This window comes from Pleurodeles waltl, chromosome 3_1, assembly GCF_031143425.1.
Source record: "Pleurodeles waltl isolate 20211129_DDA chromosome 3_1, aPleWal1.hap1.20221129, whole genome shotgun sequence".
Lineage (NCBI taxonomy): Eukaryota > Metazoa > Chordata > Amphibia > Caudata > Salamandridae > Pleurodeles > Pleurodeles waltl.
Window position 1 is genome coordinate 1,784,242,778 of NC_090440.1, and position 20,549 is coordinate 1,784,263,326.

General features: G+C 47.0%; 1 protein-coding gene across 1 annotated transcript in view; it reads right to left on the bottom strand.

The window, feature by feature from the left end:
- Window positions 1-20,549, bottom strand: part of COQ10B (coenzyme Q10B) — a 113,502-nt gene that overhangs the window by 24,760 nt on the left and 68,193 nt on the right. Inside the window, exon 4 of the mRNA XM_069225829.1 lies at window positions 15,152-15,253. Coding sequence (XP_069081930.1) covers window positions 15,152-15,253 — 102 coding nt within the window. The remainder of the gene's footprint in view (window positions 1-15,151; window positions 15,254-20,549) is intronic.

The following is a 20,549-nucleotide window of genomic DNA, read 5'->3' on the forward strand; positions in this document are numbered from 1 at the left end:
ACCTGTGTACCCATGATGTGGACACAGGAGACAGCATGCCTGTCAAGAACAAAATCTTTAGACAGTCTGACCATGTTAAGGAAAGCATCAAGGTGGAAGTCCACAAGATGCTGGAATTGGGAGTCATTGAGCGCTCTGACAGCCCCTGGGCTAGCCCAGTGGTCTTAGTCCCCAAACCTCACACCACAGATGGAAAGAAAGAGATGAGGTTTTGTGTGGACTACAGAGGGCTCAATTCTGTCACCAAGACAGATGCTCATCCAATTCCAAGAGCTGATGAGCTCATTGATAAATTAGGTGCTGCCAAATTCCTAAGTACCTTTGACTTGACAGCAGGGTACTGGCAAATAAAAATGGCACCTGGAGCAAAAGAAAAGACAGCATTCTCCACACCTGATGGGCATTATCAGTTTACTGTTATGCCCTTTGGTTTAAAGAATGCCCCTGCCACCTTCCAAAGGTTGGTGAATCAAGTCCTTGCTGGCTTGGAGTCCTTTAGCACAGCTTATCTTGATGATATTGCTGTCTTTAGCTCCACCTGGCAGGATCACCTGGTCCACCTGAGGAAGGTTTTGAAGGCCCTGCAATCTGCAGGCCTCTCTATCAAGGCATCCAAATGCCAGATAGGGCAGGGAACTGTGGTTTATTTGGGACACCTTGTAGGTGGAGGCCAAGTTCAGCCACTCCAACCCAAGATCCAGACTATTCTGGACTGGGTAGCTCCAAAAACCCAGACTCAAGTCAGGGCATTCCTTGGCTTGACTGGGTATTACAGGAGGTTTGTGAAGGGATATGGATCCATTGTGACAGCCCTCACTGAACTCACCTCCAAGAAAATGCCCAAGAAAGTAAACTGGACTGTGGACTGCCAACAGGCCTTTGACACCCTGAAACAGGCAATGTGCTCAGCACCAGTTCTCAAAGCTCCAGATTATTCTAAGCAGTTCATTGTGCAGACTGATGCCTCTGAACATGGGATAGGGGCAGTTTTGTCCCAAACAAATGATGATGGCCTTGACCAGCCTGTTGCTTTCATTAGCAGGAGGTTACTCCCCAGGGAGCAGCGTTGGAGTGCCATTGAGAGGGAGGCCTTTGCTGTGGTTTGGTCCCTGAAGAAGCTGAGACCATACCTCTTTGGGACTCACTTCCTAGTTCAAACCGACCACAGACCTCTCAAATGGCTGATGCAAATGAAAGGTGAAAATCCTAAACTGTTGAGGTGGTCCATCTCCCTACAGGGAATGGACTTTATAGTGGAACACAGACCTGGGACTGCCCATGCCAATGCAGATGGCCTTTCCAGGTTCTTCCACTTAGAAAATGAAGACTCTCTTGGGAAAGGTTAGTCTCATCCTCTTTCGTTTGGGGGGGGGTTGTGTAAGGAAATGCCTCCTTGGCATGGTTGCCCCCTGACTTTTTGCCTTTGCTGATGCTATGTTTACAATTGAAAGTGTGCTGAGGCCTGCCAACCAGGCCCCAGCACCAGTGTTCTTTCCCTAACCTGTACTTTTGTATCCACAATTGGCAGACCCTGGCATCCAGATAAGTCCCTTGTAACTGGTACTTCTAGTACCAAGGGCCCTGATGCCAAGGAAGGTCTCTAAGGGCTGCAGCATGTCTTATGCCACCCTGGAGACCTCTCACTCAGCACAGACACACTGCTTACCAGCTTGTGTGTGCTAGTGAGGACAAAACGAGTAAGTCGACATGGCACTCCCCTCAGGGTGCCATGCCAGCCTCTCACTGCCTATGCAGTATAGGTAAGACACCCCTCTAGCAGGCCTTACAGCCCTAAGGCAGGGTGCACTATACCATAGGTGAGGGTACCAGTGCATGAGCATGGTACCCCTACAGTGTCTAAACAAAACCTTAGACATTGTAAGTGCAGGGTAGCCATAAGAGTATATGGTCTGGGAGTTTGTCAAACACGAACTCCACAGCACCATAATGGCTACACTGAAAACTGGGAAGTTTGGTATCAAACTTCTCAGCACAATAAATGCACACTGATGCCAGTGTACATTTTATTGAAAAATACACCACAGAGGGCACCTTAGAGGTGCCCCCTGAAACTTAACCGACTATCTGTGTAGGCTGACTAGTTTTAGCAGCCTGCCACAAACCGAGACATGTTGCTGGCCCCATGGGGAGAGTGCCTTTGTCACTCTGAGGCCAGTAACAAAGCCTGCACTGGGTGGAGATGCTAACACCTCTCCCAGGCAGGAATTGTCACACCTGGCGGTGAGCCTCAAAGGCTCACCTCCTTTGTGCCAACCCAGCAGGACACTCCAGCTAGTGGAGTTGCCCGCCCCCTCCGGCCAGGCCCCACTTTTGGCGGCAAGGCCGGAGAAAATAATGAGAAAAACAAGGAGGAGTCACTGGCCAGTCAGGACAGCCCCTAAGGTGTCCTGAGCTGAAGTGACTCTAACTTTTAGAAATCCTCCATCTTGCAGATGGAGGATTCCCCCAATAGGGTTAGGATTGTGACCCCCTCCCCTTGGGAGGAGGCACAAAGAGGGTGTACCCACCCTCAGGGCTAGTAGCCATTGGCTACTAACCCCCCAGACCTAAACACGCCCTTAAATTTAGTATTTAAGGGCTACCCTGAACCCTAGAAAATTAGATTCCTGCAACTACAAGAAGAAGGACTGCCCAGCTGAAAAACCCCTGCAGCGGAAGACCAGAAGACGACAACTGCCTTGGCTCCAGAAACTCACCGGCCTGTCTCCTGCCTTCCAAAGATCCTGCTCCAGCGACGCCTTCCAAAGGGACCAGCGACCTCGACATCCTCTGAGGACTGCCCCTGCTTCGAAAAGACAAGAAACTCCCGAGGACAGCGGACCTGCTCCAAGAAAAGCTGCAACTTTGTTTCCAGCAGCTTTAAAAGAACCCTGCAAGCTCCCCGCAAGAAGCGTGAGACTTGCAACACTGCACCCGGCGACCCCGACTCGGCTGGTGGCGATCCAACACCTCAGGAGGGACCCCAGGACTACTCTGATACTGTGAGTACCAAAACCTGCCCCCACAGCGCCGCCTGCAGAGGGAATCCCGAGGCTTCCCCTGACCGCGACTCTTTGAACCTAAAGTCCCGACGCCTGGGAGAGACCCTGCACCCACAGCCCCCAGGACCTGAAGGACCGGACTTTCACTGGAGAAGTGACCCCCAGGAGTCCCTCTCCCTTGTCCAGGTGGAGGTTTCCCCGAGGAATCCCCCCCTTGCCTGCCTGCAGCGCTGAAGAGATCCCGAGATCTCTCATAGACTAACATTGCGAACCCGACGCTTGTTTCTACACTGCACCCGGCCGCCCCCGCGCCGCTGAGGGTGAAATTTCTGTGTGGGCTTGTGTCCCCCCCGGTGCCCTACAAAACCCCCCTGGTCTGCCCTCCAAAACCCCCCTGGTCTGCCCTCCGAAGACGCGGGTACTTACCTGCAAGCAGACCGGAACCGGGGCACCCCCTTCTCTCCACTCTAGCCTATGTGTTTTGGGCACCACTTTGAACTCTGCACCTGACCGGCCCTGAGCTGCTGGTGTGGTGACTTTGGGGTTGCTCTGAACCCCCAACGGTGGGCTACCTTGGACCAAGAACTGAGCCCTGTAAGTGTCTTACTTACCTGGTTAACCTAACAAATACTTACCTCCCCTAGGAACTGTGAAAATTGCACTAAGTGTGCACTTTTAAAACAGCTATTTGTGAATAACTTGAAAAGTATACATGCAATTTTGATGATTTGAAGTTCCTAAAGTACTTACCTGCAATACCTTTCGAATGAGATATTACATGTAGAATTTGAACCTGTGGTTCTTAAAATAAACTAAGAAAAGATATTTTTCTATAACAAAACCTATTGGCTGGATTTGTCTCTGAGTGTGTGTACCTCATTTATTGTCTATGTGTATGTACAACAAATGCTTAACACTACTCCTTGGATAAGCCTACTGCTCGACCACACTACCACAAAATAGAGCATTAGTATTATCTATTTTTACCACTATTTTACCTCTAAGGGGAACCCTTGGACTCTGTGCATGCTGTTCCTTACTTTGAAATAGCACATACAGAGCCAACTTCCTACAATTGGTCTCAGCGTTTTGTCCTTCTTTGGTATCAGAAAGTACAGTGAGTAAACTCCTGTGTTTATTTGTGTGTTTGGCACTATTTCGATTGCATTCTTTTGCAATAGTGCCTGCACTTCTATCTCCAGGAGATTGGAATGGTGTGTTGTTAAATTCTGTGCTTTTGGTGGTATGTTTGGAGGGAATTGTAGAAATTCTATGCAATAACCATGTTGGATAATTGCTAGAACCCAAGTGTCTGTAGTGATTTCCTCCCATGCTTTGTAATAATGACCTATTCTTCCCCCCACTGGTGTTGTGTGGAGGGGGTGAGTGACATGTGAGTCATTGTTTAGTAGTAGGGGTTTTGGGGCTTTGAAATCTCCCTCTATTTCTAGGGAATTGCCCTCCTCTATATTGTCCCCGAAAACCTCCTCTATACTGTCCCTGGTAAGTGGACGGTGTCGCTTGTGAGGTGCTGGCTTGTGTGCTTTGACCCCGAAACCCCCCTCGAAAGGGCGTTTTACGGAATGTGCTGTAATTCCCTCTGCTCTGCGGGGAGTAGAGTGCGCCCATGGCTTTGGCAGTGTCCGTATCTTTTTTGAGTTTCTCAATCGCTGTGTCCACTTCTGGACCGAACAGTTCTTTTTGATTAAAAGGCATATTGAGAACTGCTTGTTGAATCTCTGGTTTAAATCCAGACGTTCGGAGCCATGCATGCCTTCTGATAGTTACAGATGTATTAATTGTCCGTGCAGCTGTATCTGCAGCGTCCATGGAGGAACGTATCTGGTTGTTGGAGATGGCCTGTCCCTCCTCAACCACTTGTTTTGCCCTATTTTGGAAGTCTTTGGGCAGATGTTCGATGAGATGTTGCATCTCGTCCCAGTGGGCTCTGTCATAGCGCGCAAGTAGTGCCTGGGAGTTCGCGATGCGCCACTGGTTTGCAGCTTGTGCTGCGACTCTCTTACCAGCTGCATCGAACTTGCGGCTTTCTTTATCTGGGGGTGGTGCATCTCCAGATGTGTGAGAGTTGGCCCTTTTCCTAGCTGCTCCTACAACAACAGAGTCTGGTGGCAGCTGTGTTGTGATGAAAACCGGGTCCGTAGGAGGCGGCTTATACTTTTTTTCCACCCTTGGTGTGATTGCCCTACTTTTGACTGGGTCCTTAAATATGTCTTTTGCGTGCCGGAGCATACCAGGGAGCATAGGCAGGCTTTGGTATGAGCTGTGGGTGGAGGAGAGTGTGTTGAACAAGAAATCATCCTCGACCTGTTCTGAGTGGAGGCTTACGTTGTGAAATTGTGCTGCTCTAGCCACCACCTGAGAGTACGCGGTGCTGTCTTCTGGTGGAGATGGTTTTGTAGGGTATGCCTCCGGGCTGTTATCTGACACTGGGGCGTCGTATAGGTCCCATGCGTCCTGATCTTGGTCACCCTGGCTCATGGTGGTGTGAGCTGGGGAGTGTGATGGCGTTTGTGCTGGTGAAACGTTAATTACGGGCGGAGGAGAGGGTGGTGGTGTAACTCTTTTCACCACTTTTGGTTGTGGTGCTTGTTCCGTCTGGAACTCCAACCTTCTCTTTCTCCTAATGGGGGGAAGGGTGCTTATTTTTCCTGTCCCCTGCTGAATGAAGATACGCTTTTGCGTATGGTCCACATCAGTTGCTTGTAGCTCTTCCTCAAACCTATGCTTTTGCATTTGGGAGGTTAGCGAGTGCTCTTCTGTATAAGAGCCTGAAGCTGGGTCGCTTGCAGTTTGTTTCGGCATCGAAACTTTGTCTGCGTGTTTTTTCGGCTCCGAGGTGACTTTTTTCCTTTTCGGGGCCGAAACCTCTCGGCGTCGATCTGTTTCGGTGCCGCTGTCTCGGCGTCGAGCCGTGTCGACACCGGCATCTCGGTGTCGAGGCTTGTCTCCAGCACTTTCTCGGTCCCGAGAAGGCTGCGTGCCTGTGTCTTGACCGGAGTCGGACGATCTCGGCACTGTTTGGGCCTTTTTCGGTGCCGAAGGTCGGTCACCGAATTTATGGGTCGAGCCATGGCCTGGTGGCAGTGGCGTCCCCTGGGCCTTGTAAATGTTTCTTTGTGTGGTTTTCGACGTCTTACTCACGGTTTGTGTATCGTCGAATCCTTCGGAGTCTGAGTCTTGGATCGAGAAGGAACCTTCCTCTTCTTGTTCCTCGAACTCCCGTTGGGCTGTCGGTGCGGACGCCATTTGAAGTCTTCTGGCTCGACGGTCTCGGAGTGTTTTTCGGGACCGGAACGCACGACAGGCCTCGCAGGTGTCTTCGCTGTGCTCAGGTGACAGGCACAGGTTGCAGACCAAGTGTTGGTCTGTGTAGGGGTATTTATTGTGGCATTTGGGGCAGAAACGGAACGGGGTCCGTTCCATCGGCGTTCTTCAGCACGCGGTCGGGCCGACCAGGCCCCGACGGAGGATCGAAAAACTACCCCGAAGGGCACCGGAGCTCTTCGATCTTCGATGCGGTGTGGAATCTAAGTACGCCGATCCCGAACGCAACAATACCGACGAAAATCTTCCGAAATTAACTAATTTTTTCCGTTCCGAAACTCGGAGCGACAGGAACACGTCCGAACCCGATGGCGGAAAAAAAACAATCGAAGATGGAGTCGACGCCCATGCGCAATGGAGACAAAAGGAGGAGTCACTCGGTCCCGTGACTCGAAAGACTTCTTCGAAGAAAAACAACTTGTAACACTCCGGCCCAACACCAGATGGCGAGCTATTGCAGAACATGCGTATCTACAGCGACAGATGCCATCGAACATACAATTATATTTGACTCAATTTCTCAAACTATTCTCAAAAACTACTGAAAAGATATACACCATGAAGAGGAATGTAATTGAAGTCCCTTTGCATTACTAACGATCCAGCAAAGTCTTTTTTTCACCTCTCTAACGGCACCTTTAAAACAGATGTGAGATTCTGTGACCTCTGTCTGAAACAGACAATCACCATATTCCTGGCAACCAGACTCCTTAAAGAAATCATCCAGACAGGGGTGCAGAACACAACAAAAGACTATGCTGTCCTCCTTATAAAACAGTTTAAAAACATAAATCAGATGAGAAGTAGGATGTTGGCACAACACTAAGATCATTTTCGAATTCAGCGTCAGCTTTCTGTATTAGCCTTGTGGAAACAGAAATATCAGAATGGAATGCACAAGTGCAACTTTCCACCAAATGATAGAAGTTACTGTGATATAACCATTCTGGAATCAATTTCGCTTAGTCGTTTAAGTGCAGTGTTACTAATTGAAATTTAGAACACACGTCAACACATGGTATTCCGCCACTCCCCTTCTATTTAAAGGTCGGAGAGTATTTGTGCTGGGTCCCTACCACCAGAACACATATCGGGGACAGTGCTCAAACTCAACTTTTTTTTATCTGTCATTTTTTCCTCCTGCAAGCCATTTGGTGCAACTTCTACCATACATTTCCTTTGTGTTGGAAGCTCAGATTTTGTTCAGTCTGTGGGCAGCAAAGAAGGGTTCAAGACCTTCACTGGTCTCAAAGTAACCTAACGACCTCCTAAACAAAGTATGGTGCTTGGGCAGCAAAACGGAGTCATCGACAAACCTGTGTGTCATTGTAGCTCTCTGGGATACAGGAACATAATTAGTGTAGATGTGGGACAGTAAATATGTACCTTTAGGTGCTTAAACCCGGGATGAGGGCCCATAAGATTTGCTGGTCTCAAAACACAGTTGATATTTCCTCACCAGAATCATTGCAAAGTGCCCATCAGAAGATGATCCATCTAAGTCTGACCCCCTTTTGGAACGGTGAAAGGATTTTCAGCATGCCAGGAAAACTGGTGTTGGACTAATAAGAGTGCTACTTATACACTGAAATAAATGTTATTTTAAGGCCACTTGTTGTAATTTGGCACCACTTCGAGGTAGTGTACAAAGATTGTTGCTTTACCATACCTTTTGCATGCACAGGCCGAGTCATCGTACTAATCCATACAGCCATCCAGAACCTTAATCATGGTGCATTTGGAGAGGTTCTCAGTTGGCTAAAAGGTGAATGCATCACAGCTGTGATTGATCGTCAGCAATTTTGTACTTCTTTATGGCATACTCTCGCATAAAGATATCACACTAAAACCAATCTATTTTTTATAGATTGCAAAATCTGTGTTACCTTTTCTTTTTTCAGTTAATTTCCACTTAAACTGAGGCCCTTTCTTTAGCTCATAGAAGAGCCAGTGGTTGGTGTGTAGTACTCCTGGTGTGTGATTAACATTTAACACTTGTATCTTGGTACTAAGTGATGGTGCACCCCAATTAGGTAACTAAATTACTCCCTTTGGGGCAACTACCTGGCCAGGAACAGCAAACAGCTGTCAATGCTTACTTCAGACTCTCAATCATATTTAATATTTTGGCGGGTGCATCAGACTCCTGCATCCTTGTGGAACTAGCTCTTGCCGGCTACAGTCCACCATGGAGGACCCCAGCAGAGTTCAGAAGAGCACAGAGAAGGCCCTGCTTGGCCCCAGGGGAGGGGGGCTCATACCCCCACCAACTCCAGAGACCAATAAAAATACTATTTATCGTTTCTCCTATATGAAGGCAAGCTTGAGTGCAGCTGTCTTTAAAGGCTGCTGGTCACTTACAGTGGCCATGCTATTACTATGTTTCCCTTTAACCGATCCTGCTCACTATAAATATTTTATCTACTTCAGCTTCCGGTATCTCTCCTTTACCTCAACATACTTAATCAAACGTTCTGCCCATATATAATTCTGCTTATCTTCTACTGTACCTCCCAGTCCATAAAGCGTGCCTCTAATCAGGAAAAGCCATACAAACCATAACAATTAATCACATTGTACTGGGTATTCGTCTTTTCACTTCTCCATGAAGCTGCAACCGGTTATGAATCTTCCTTCGCTGAATACTTCACCTCACATCACCTCTACCTTCCACCCACCGTGCTCAACTAAGTGTGTTTGTCTCCTCGCCGGAGAGCCAGTGGTCGCACAAACGATCTAGAGTGGAGTGTTTTGGTTAGGTGTGGCAAAGAGCATTGGCAACTGCTGGGCAGTTAGTGGTATGCAGCTACCTTGGCCAAATCTGAAGGAAACACAATGACACAAAATTGAGTTGAGTAGGTGAGCCACAACTCTTCATCCGTCTGGGCTGTTGCCATGCTTAAACAGCTGCAAAGTTCTGCTATGTGGTATCTTCACGTGTTTTGAGGTATCGGCAAACTTAAGTGGATTATATGGCCCAGTGGCTTCAGGCTATGGCACCAGGTAGCCGCAAGAATATAACTCAGATGATCTTTGGGCACTCATTTTATTCCCCTTACAGCAGCAATCTATCTGCATGTTTTACCTTACAGTTTAGGCTCCTTACCAGTGGCTTGCTTTACACAAGCACTGTATCTAGTTGAAAGCATTTTGAAACTTCACGGCGCTTCAAAATGTTTGGAGAGTTGCTTTTACTTACCTTAACATTTCATCTGCAGGAGGCTGGCTCAGTTTATGGTGTACACCTATGGTGTGGCACCCTGTACTGAGTCCATGCAACTCTCCGTGATTGTGAGTAGGTGTCCAGATAGCAAAAGCTCTCTAGGGATAGCTGAGGCATCAGCTGAAGCTTATCCAGGAGAATGTAATGCACTTGCAATACCACTGTAGCCAGACAGTAACTCACTCACAAGTAAGAACCATACAAGTGTTGCAAAAATAAAGGACACTTTATCACAGCACTACTACTAGACTAGCATTGGTATATCTCCCTTTGGAGATATATCCACACAATATATACACAAAATAACAATCAGTAATAGCACAGAAATACACAGGGCCAAATAGGAGGGCAAAACAATATACTGAAAAAGTGGAATGTGAAATAGTGAACTTAACCAAGGTGAATGTGGTAGTTAGCTAAGGGCTGAGGTAGATAGAAACACCAGAGGTAAGTACTGCAAGTGGCCCAGCAACCAGGTGCAAGGTAGTTACCCACCCAGTTTTCCCATAGGAAACAGAGTCATGGTTGGAGTTCATGGAATTCAGGAGAATTCCCAGTTGAACCCGAGGAAGCCAGCAGAGCAGAGAAAGGTTGCGCAGGACCCCTCCACCACAGGATACCGGATACCAGGATGCAGTGGGGAGAAGGGACTCTCCCTGGAATCAGCAGATGCCTCAGATTGTTCAGATGCTGTCACGACCCCTGGACCAGGTTGGTGGAACACAGGGACGGATTCTAGATGTCTAGGACCTGCAAAGTCCAGCACCCTTGGAGGTGCCCAGGTGGTGCAGGTGGCAATGCCTGCCCTCTGGGAGGTGAAGTTCCTAAATGTCGGTGGAAGGAGAAGTCCAGCTGCAGGGTCCAGGAGCTGCAGAAGATCCCAGGAGTTGCCTACAAGCTGTCCCTCGACGGTCGACGGATTGCATGAGGGTCAGTGACCAGCCAGGTCACCAACAAGCACTGGCAAATGCAAGCAGAAGCTGAAGAAGTATTTGCAAAGTTTTCGGGACCAGCGAGGTCTAGGAGACTCTACCCTTGAGGGGGGAGCTTAGGGCTGACTCTGAACACACATGAAGGCCAGCAGAAGTCAATAGAGCCCCCACAAGTGACCGACAGGGGGGTCACAAGGACAACAAAACAGAAGTCCCACGAGTTGAGGTACAGGAGCTGATCTGCAAGTTGCAGAGTGCTGGAGGCTGGGGTTCTTGGTGCCTGTAGATCTCCTGGAGAAAGTCAACAAGCCTTAGAAAGTGCAACAGTCATGGTGCACAAGGATTCCAGTCCAGTGGCAGGAGCCCACAGTCTCCGAAGTTGGTTGGAAGAGAAGCAGGACCCAGAGGAGGACACAGACTCACCACCTGTGAAGCAGGATCTTCAGATGTCCGTGGGACAGCAGACTCCACCAACCGCTCAATGTCGTCTTGAGGTGTCGGCGGATGAAGGGGAGTGACTCCTTCACTCCATGGGACATTCCTTTGTGGTTCCAGGTGTAAACAGAGTCCTTGTGACCATGGAGGTTGCACAGCCTTGGATGTCGCAGAATGTTTGCAGGATCCGGAGAAGCAATGTTACAAAGGGAGCCTTCCCACCAAAGGCAGATGTGGCTCGGTTCCAAAACAGACAAGCAGCAGTTCCAGAGGCCAGGAGCAGAAGAAGTCTTGCAGGGAGTTCCTTGGAGAGTCTTGCTCGACGAATCTGAGGGCCCACTAATGAGGGATCCCTTACGTAACCCTTAAGAGGGGGTTAGTCACTCTCTGAAGTGACCCACCTATCAGAGGAGGTCAGGGACATCATCTACCTGACCTAACCAGTCAGCTGCTCCCAGAGGTGTATGCCCATCTTGTTTCCAAAATGGCAGAATCAAGTGGCCACCTGGCAGAGCTCTGTGTACCTCCCTACGTGAGGAGCTGGACAGGGGGTGGTCACTCCCTGGTCCTTTGTGCAGTTTTGCGCCATAGCGGGAACCAGGGGTTCCTGAACTGGTGCAAACCGGATTATGCAAGGAGAGCAACAAGTGCACCCTTCAAAGAGTCTGGTGGTGCTTACAGACTACCTCACCTCAGCCCTTAGACACCTAATAGACACTTTGGTCTGCCTCTCTGACCTGAGCCTAGCTCACCAGCAGGAGGGCAGAACAGTGTCTGGGGTCAGCAGCAGCATCGGCTGGCAGCTAGCCACCGTAAGGCTGCACAGGCAGAACTGAGGGATCCTCTAAGGAGCACCCAGAGTACATGGTACCATGCAACTAACACTGGAATGGTGTAGTTGCAGGATTCCAAAATATTTGATACCGAACATGCCTAGGTTTGGAGAAGCCATTATGTAGTTGGACCACTCATGTCGACCAGTGTCCACTACACACCTTAAGATGGCTTCCCCGCACATACAGAGTCCAGGAATGGGCCTGGGGTCTGTAGGGGCACCCTGCTCTTGCAGAGGTACCCCCACACTTCGAGACATTCACCCTGCCCTTTGGCTGAAGAGCAACTTCTAATTAGGGCTCCCAGTTTTATGGTATTTCTTTTTTTTTACATTTCTGCCTGTATTTATCCATATTCATTTTTGGCCATCTTGTCAGTATTTATCCATATTTATTTTGAGTTCTGTGAATAAAAGAGGGTGTAAAATGGTATATTTCCACATTTATTTAACTAATAAACGTGCGCTTATTCTTTGACGCCTGTTGTGTTTTAGTAAATTAAGCAGCCAAAATTAACATAACAATACACCTGCAGGTAAATATTAGCATTATACTACAAATGCATGTTGACATATGTTGCTATGTAAGAAAATCCCATCTTGTTTTTAACTCTCCATGCTATCCATCTGCCCGGCGGTTGGCTTGGAACGGACTAAAACAGTATGGAAAGTTACTCAACGGAAGACAACATTTTCTGTATTTTCCCATTTAAAAAAATACAGACAGGAAACACTGTTTTCTGTCTGTATTTAACTGTAAAAATCAATAAAAACAGAAAACATGGAGTTTTACTTATAATGTCAGAGTGCAGTGACCAGGTTCGGTAGTGAAAGGGTACATGCACCATTTCACGCAGGCTGCAACGGCAGGCCTGCAGACACAGTTTGCATGGGCTTCCATGGGTGGCATAATATATGCTGCAGCCCACGGAAGACCCCTGGTGCACCAATGCCTTGGGCTCCCAAGGAGCATATACTAGGGTCTTACATGGGTGCATCAGTAGGCCAATTGTGGGTGTAAAAGCTTTAACAGCAACCAAAGTTAGCGAGAGAACAGTCACTGGGGTCCCGATTAGCAGGATCGCATTGAACTGCAGTCTAAACACACTGACATCAGTCAAAAAGTGGGGGTAACTATGCTAGAAAGATGGAACTTTCCTACATCATCAACATGCTTGTGTGTTTTGTCTGATGACCTAAGACTTTCATGCTGCTTTGTCTGCACAGAAATAATACAATCACTGCTTTAGTATCCTTTTATGTTCTCAGCAAAGCCAAAAAAGGCTTGGGTTGTTGTTGATAGTGTCACATGGACTCTTATTATCCTAATAAGGCAGCTGGATTTGGGCGGCAGCATCACCTAAACTGTGGGGCACAGAGTCCAGTCCCACACCACGTGTCACTGTTGGTCTAATCCGTTTCTGGCCAGCTAGCAGCACCTCATCTACGCCCAAGAGCAGGGATGAATTATGGCAACCGGGGGCATGACATAATGACTTCTCAGAGAAATCATTAGTCTCACACATGCAAAGACAATCAGATGCAGAAAATGTTTCAATAAGATTTATTGAATCAGCTGCATCTTAGATAGAATGGCATGAAATGTAATAATGAGAATGATGAAACATACTAGAAGCAAAATGGTGACCAGGAAAGTGAAACACAGGAAAAGTCCCACTGTACTGTCAGGTCCTCCCTCTAACGTGTATGGGACAGGGAAATGTTTTATAATAAGCCAGCTGATGTTTTGAGAAATGTCCTTACGTAAGGATATGTGTGTTTCTGTGAACATTAGAGACGCAGTGTACCACTTGCGCAGATAATCCTATCTCGGCGCTGCCTTGAGGAAAGCATGAAGTGAAAAGAAAATTATGCTAAGAAATGTTATGCTTAACTAGGTGAAAGAACAACTAGATAAAAAAAATGAAAAGCCACCACAAATGTGGCCTATTCTGAAATAATAAAATCAAGCAAAATAAAATGTTACTAGGCTAAAGGGCATATGCAGCAGACCTAGTTGCTAAAACGATGTGCACAAAGACATCACTACAATGGCTATACAACAATAGTATCTCAAGATTAGCTACTGGAGTCACCGTAGTATATTGCCGACATCAGGTTCTTGGGGTGAGTATGTAGATGGGAGGCATTAAAAATACATACTAACAAGTCTTTTTGGAAATAATTTCTCCTTATCCTAGATGGTACCGACCAGGTCACACAAGAATAGTGGCCAGTCAGGCTGCTTTAAATGAGCCTGTGGTATCATACTATTGCTTAATTGTCTGTGCCATCCTGATTTCTGCAGCCATATCTAAAGCCAATGAATGTTTCCCTCCATACATGTATGCCTTTCAGGATGCTCTCTTGTCCTGCCTTCATAAATGTAATAGCTATATACAATTGAGTTAGTGACTGTCACTGGTTGTAGTGAGCTGCCAACACCATAGGCAACCTCCAAACATACATGGGGTTAAAGTACACACTACCCAGTTCATTCTACACACATACCACACTTTAAAACACTATAGAATGACACAGCTGAGAACACTGATGCTCTAAGTCTTAGCTGTCAGGGATTCAGTTTGTTTCCCCTCAGCACACCCTGGAGCACTGTGGTAGGTTTACAGCTGATTGATGTGCATGCTCAGAAACTTCCGGTCTTAGGCAACCCCTTCTATTCAACAGTGAAGCCCAGGCAGATTCAAATCAAACTAAAGTCCTAACAAAATGTACCCGTTTTGGGTACCAGTGGCAAGACTACTGAAATGTTAGTGATTGCTTACTGCTAATGTCCTAACTCCACAGTTGTGAATTTAAGAAATATAAGGTTTATGTGAGGTGGCCTACCTCACAAAAGACAGAATACAGGTGGGGCACAGAAGTGATCTGTCAATGGTGTCCCAAGTCGTTTTATATATTAGATGGTAAGGACACAACTATGAAGCAAAGACATCTTGCATTTGTCTGGGTATACCCATTACAGACTTCAGTAAAAAAAATCTGCTCGGAATTGAATCTATAAAGGAGTTGGGTGCAAGAACAACATTCTGATGTATTCTGATGCCAGTGACTGACTGCAGAAAGATTCACAGCTCCACTTCTCACAGGCAGCTCAAACAAATGCTTCATGAATGCATTTGTATCAAATCCAGAATACTGATATGAACATTTGTTATTTTCATAGCAGGCAAAAGAAAGCACTTGGCTTCAGGAATCAGAATTGTGCATCAACTTGTTAGGACTGTACAGAATATACACATTTCTCACATGGCATTGCCACGTTAGACAGCAAAAAGACAGACTTTAAAGATCCTAAACCAACATTTTTATAAATACTGATCACAATAACCAAACAAAATGGGTTTTTAGGCAAACTTACTGAAAAATCCAACGTGCATGTTCTAGGATACCCCGGGATTCCAGGGCTAAAACGCCATTCTGTTTCAAGGTGATTAAACAATTTCCCATCTGTGCAGGATGCCTGAGAGCAATTAAGAATATTGTAAAATACACCTAGTTAGTACCATGTACACGGCAGTGATTAACGGCATTTATATTACGTCACTTAATCAGCAAAAGCAGCAGGTAAAACTATAAGATTACAACAATACAATAATGCAAATGGAGGAGTTATACTTCATTTGTTAGACTGTAACCACTTCTAGGCTGGCTTGAGCTGAACGTGGGATGTATGTTCACACAAACTGCAAAAACAAACAAAACAAATTCGCAAAAATGGACTCAAAACCAGACTATAAACATTTCAAAACCTCAACTGTACATACATATCTCCTTACAAAAATTTCAACCTGCACCTATTTGGAAGACTACTGGTTGAAGTCAGTGGGTCCTAGTCACAAAGGAATGTTGGCGTATATAAAGTAATAAACCTGTAGTACTCAGTTAAGATCACCTACATGCCTTTGTAAATTGGCTCCAAATCATCTAAAATAGGATTAAAATGTGAGAATGTATGTCCATTTAATAATAACAGAAATGGCTGTGCCCTCTTTGCACTTTTACTAAAAAGTAGTGGGACATTTTCGGAACAATTCACCATGCACGTAAGAATATGTAAAAGTATATTCCTAAAGTACTGCTCGAGTACTGAAAATTGGTTTTGTGAATCAACAGTCGTACTTTTCTAAAACATTTTTTTAGAAAAGGTTCCCCCTGGCAGCCAAAAACACTCGGAGAACATTCTATCTGGAGACTGAGCACTATAAACCTAGGGATAACACAAGAAAACAACAGTGCTGCAGTTCACGGAATCCTTCCCATTTAAAAGGCTAAGCAGCAGGTAATCAGTCCCTTTCGTTTTTTTTTGTTTTTTTTCTTCATAAAGCTATTTTGGAATGATGTTTTCGATCAAGTGTACTTTATAGGTGACGTGTTAATCACTTGTTTAACATTAAAAAAACTGAAAAGTCTGCATCCTGTCAGAATTTTCCTTATTAAAAAAAGGAATTTTGTAAAAGCTGTTCCAGAATACTGGATAAACACACAGATACCCTTACTGTTTATACACTGGAAAAAGGGCTGGCAATAGGTATTGTATTCCTAGTTAGAGAAAACATGCCACCAAACTGTTTTAAAGTCATACAGCAGTTTGAGTTTTAATCAGAAATAAAATGTCACTGCCCTTTTTAGATTTTACCTTCGCAAGGTCAGTTTCACAGTCATGCAGTTTGTGATGTTTGAATTAAAAAATAACGTGATCCACAAATATTAGCTTGAAATTGTGTGTGAAATGTGGGAGGCTAGCCCTCCTCTATGTAGTGTGCAGGGAGTCCAGGCAACCACACGTTAGTTTACAGGGGTAAATACTAGATCATCTAATGCTCTAATCTTTAAGGTAGCTTGGTCGAGCGGTTAGGCCAATCTTGGAGAACTGCAAAGCATTTGTTGTACTCACAGCATCAATCTTACAACTCACATGCTCAAAGGAATAACTTGAGATCAATTTATAACAATACTTCAGATTTGTATGGAATTTTTAAAGACCATAATCATCAAAATTGGTTAAGTACTTATTGAGATATGGCTTTTTGGAAGTTTAATAAAAATTGTCTTTTTGCATGCCATTATGCACCATAGGAATCAATGGAGGATAACCTTTAAAAATACATTTAAAATCACACGTCTGTGGGCACACTGTGTCAACTGGAGAAGTTCAGGTGGCTCCCTATTCTGGCAGAAGCAGCGGGAGAAATTCTCTGGAGCTGGTATAGGGCCAATGTGAGGGACCACTTGGAAAAGCACTGCACAGGTAAGTTTAAAAGGGGAAACCTGGGGGTCCCCTTGGAGTGTCAAGGTCGCAAGGGGTGTGGGACACTTAGGACACAGGTTGTTCTTTGTTGCAGGACACAGGGCAGCCGAGTTTAGAGCGAATCGAAACAGGAAGTAGGTTGATTCAAGGGTTGTTTACAAGACAACAGGGAAGGGAGGTCTGGGTTGTTTCTGAAGTCCCTTGACTGGGGCTCCCTCCTGTTCCTTTTTCAGTCCCGGGTGGACTGTTCTTCTTGATATCTTAAGTTAGGTGACCAATACCCAGGGTACTGGCACTGTTCTGCTGGAAGAGGGAGCAGTGCCACCAAACTTGGCACACTAGCAGGGTTTGTCCTCACGGTCTTTGGTGTTAAGTTTTGTCCAGCTGCGGCTTCTGGAGCTAACATCCAATCAATGAACTGGACTTCACTAGCTTGTGGGTTCCTTGTGGATTTAGAGTGTTACCTGCGCTCTGGAGGGAGTTCTCTGGCCATTTGCAAAGCCTGGAGGTCCTCTGGGGTCCTTTAAAGTTTTCCATATGTGCAGCAGGATCGATGTGTTACCTTTTCTTTGTTGCAGCAGGTCCACAGTTATCGTGCCTTGGATCTTCTTGGTGCTGGTCTTTTTCTGTCCGCCGAATCTGATTTCTTCGCCTAGGGATGCCCACTTTATTTAGTGGGTGTTTTAGGGGGAAACTGGTAGTGACCAATGGGTCCTCTAACTTAGGGTGGCTACACCCACTAAGTGACCACTTCCTGTGGGCAGGGGTCACTTCACTTCCATCCACCTCGCAGGCAACACCTTAGGGATGGTGCATGCCAGGTAGAGCCAATCCTTCTGTCCTTTGTTTGAATTTCCTGTTGTTGCTCCTGCCAAAAGTGGGGGTTTGCAACAGGGGCAGCCATCTGCTGCTAGCAGCAGGTCTGGGGGTTGAGTTTCAGAGGTGGTAAGTGTAGGAACTTGGCTCTGTATGTGTAAGGAAATGTCTCCTTGGCATGGTTACCCCCTGACTTTTTGCCTTTGCTGATGCTATGTTTTGAATTGAAAGTGTGCTGAGGCCTGCTAACCAGGCCCCAGCACCAGTGTTCTTTCCCTAACCTGTACTTTTGATTCCACAATTGGCACACCCTGGCATCCAGATAAGTCCCTTGTAAGTGGTACCCCTGGTACCAAGGGCCCTGATGCCAAGGAAGGTCTCTAAGGGCTGCAGCATGTCTTATGCCACCCTGGAGACCCCTCACTCAGCACAGACACACTGCTTGCCAGCTTGTGTGTGCTGGTGAGAACAAAACGAGTAAGTCGACATGGCACTCCCCTCAGGGTGCCATGCCAGCCTCTCACTGCCTATGCAGGTATAGATAAGTCACCCCTCTAGTAGGCCTTACAGCCCTAAGGCAGGGTGCACTATACCATAGGTGAGGGCACCAGTGCATGAGCACTGTGCCCCTACAGTGTCTAAGCAATAACTTAGACATTGTAAGTGCAGGGTAGCCATAAGAGTATATGGTCTGGGAGTCTGGTTTACACGAACTCCACAACACCATAATGGCTACACTGAAAACTGGGAAGTTTGGTATCAAACTTCTCAGCACAATAAATGCACACTGATGCCAGTGTACATTTTATTGTAAACTACACCCCAGAGGGCACCTTAGAGATGCCCCCTGAAACCTTAACCGACTATCTGTGTAGGCTGACTGGTTCCAGCAGCCTGCCACAACCGAGACATGTTGCTGGCCCCATGGGGAGAGTGCCTTTGTCACTCTGAGGCCAGTAACACAGCCTGCACTGGGTGGAGATGCTAACACCTCCCCCAGGCAGGAGCTGTCACACCTGGCGGTGAGCCTCAAAGGCTCACCCCTTTGTGCCAGCCCAGCAGGACACTCCAGCTAGTGGAGTTGCCACGGCCCCCACTTTTGGCGGCAAGGCCGGAGAAAATAATGAGAATAACAAGGAGGAGTCACTGGCCAGTCAGGACAGCCCCTAAGGTGTCCTGAGCTGAAGTGACTAACTTTTAGAAATCCTCCATCTTACAGATGGAGGATTCCCCAATAGGATTAGGGATGTGACCCCCTCCCCTTGGGAGGAGGCACAAAGAGGGTGTACCCACCCTCAGGGCTAGTAGCCATTGGCTACTAACCCCCCAGACCTAAACACGCCCTTAAATTTAGTATTTAAGGGCTTCCCTGAACCTAAGAATTTAGATTCCTGAAACTACAAGAAGAAGAAGACTGCTGAGCTGAAAAACCCCTGCAGAGGAAGAACAGAAGACACCAACTGCTTTGGCCCCAGTCCTACCGGCCTGTCTCCTGCCTTCCAAAGAAACCTGCTCCAGCGATGCTTTCCAAGGGACCAGCGACCTCTGAATCCTCTGAGGACTGCCCTGCTTCAAGAAAGACAAGAAACTCCCGAGGACAGTGGCACTGCTCCAAAAGAACTGCAACTTTGTTTCAAGGAGCAGATTTAAAGACCCCTGCAACTCCCCGCAAGAAGCGTGAGACTTGCAACACTGCACCCGGCGACCCCGACTCGACTGGTGGAGAACCAACACCTCAGGGAGGACCCTCCGGCGACTCCGAGACCGTGAGTAACCAAAGTTGTCCCCCCTGAGCCCCCACAGCGACGCCTGCAGAGGGAATCCCGAGGCTCCCCCTGACCGCGACTGCCTGAACTCCATTTCCCGACGGCTGGAAAAGACCCTGCACCCGCAGCCCCCAGCACCTAAAGGAACGGAACTCCTGTGCAGGAGTGACCCCCCCAGGAGGCCCTCTCCCTTGCCCAGGTGGTGGCTACCCCGAGGAGCCCCTCCCTTGCCTGCCTGCAATGCTGAAGAGATCCCTTGATCTCTCATAGGAAACCATTGAAAACCCGACACGTGTTTGCACACTGCACCCGGCTGCCCCCGCGCTGCTGAGGGTGTACTTTTTGTGCTGACTTGTGTGTCCCCCGGTGCCCTACAAAACCCCCCTGGTCTGCCCTCCGAAGACGCAGGTACTTACCTGCAGGCAGACCGGAACCGGGGCACCCCCTTCTCTCCATTGAAGCCTATGTGTTTTGGGCACCTCTTTGACCTCTGCACCTGACCGGCCCTGAGCTGCTGGTGTGGTAACTTTGGGGTTGCTCTGAGCCCCCAACGGTGGGCTACCTTGGACCCAAACCTGAGACTTGTAAGTGATTTACTTACCTGACAAAACTAACAAAAACTTACCTCCCCCAGGAACTGTGAAAATTGCAGTGTGTCCACTTTTAAAACAGCTTATTGTGTTTTATGTAAAAAGTACACATGCTAATGTAATGATTCAAAGTTCCTAAAGTACTTACCTGCAATACCTTTCAAATGAGATATTACATGTAGAATTTGAACCTGTGGTTCTTAAAATAAACTAAGAAAAGATATTTTTCTATAACAAAACCTATTGGCTGGATTTGTCTCTGAGTGTGTGTTCCTCATTTATTGCCTGTGTGTATGTACAACAAATGCTTAACACTACTCCTTGGATAAGCCTACT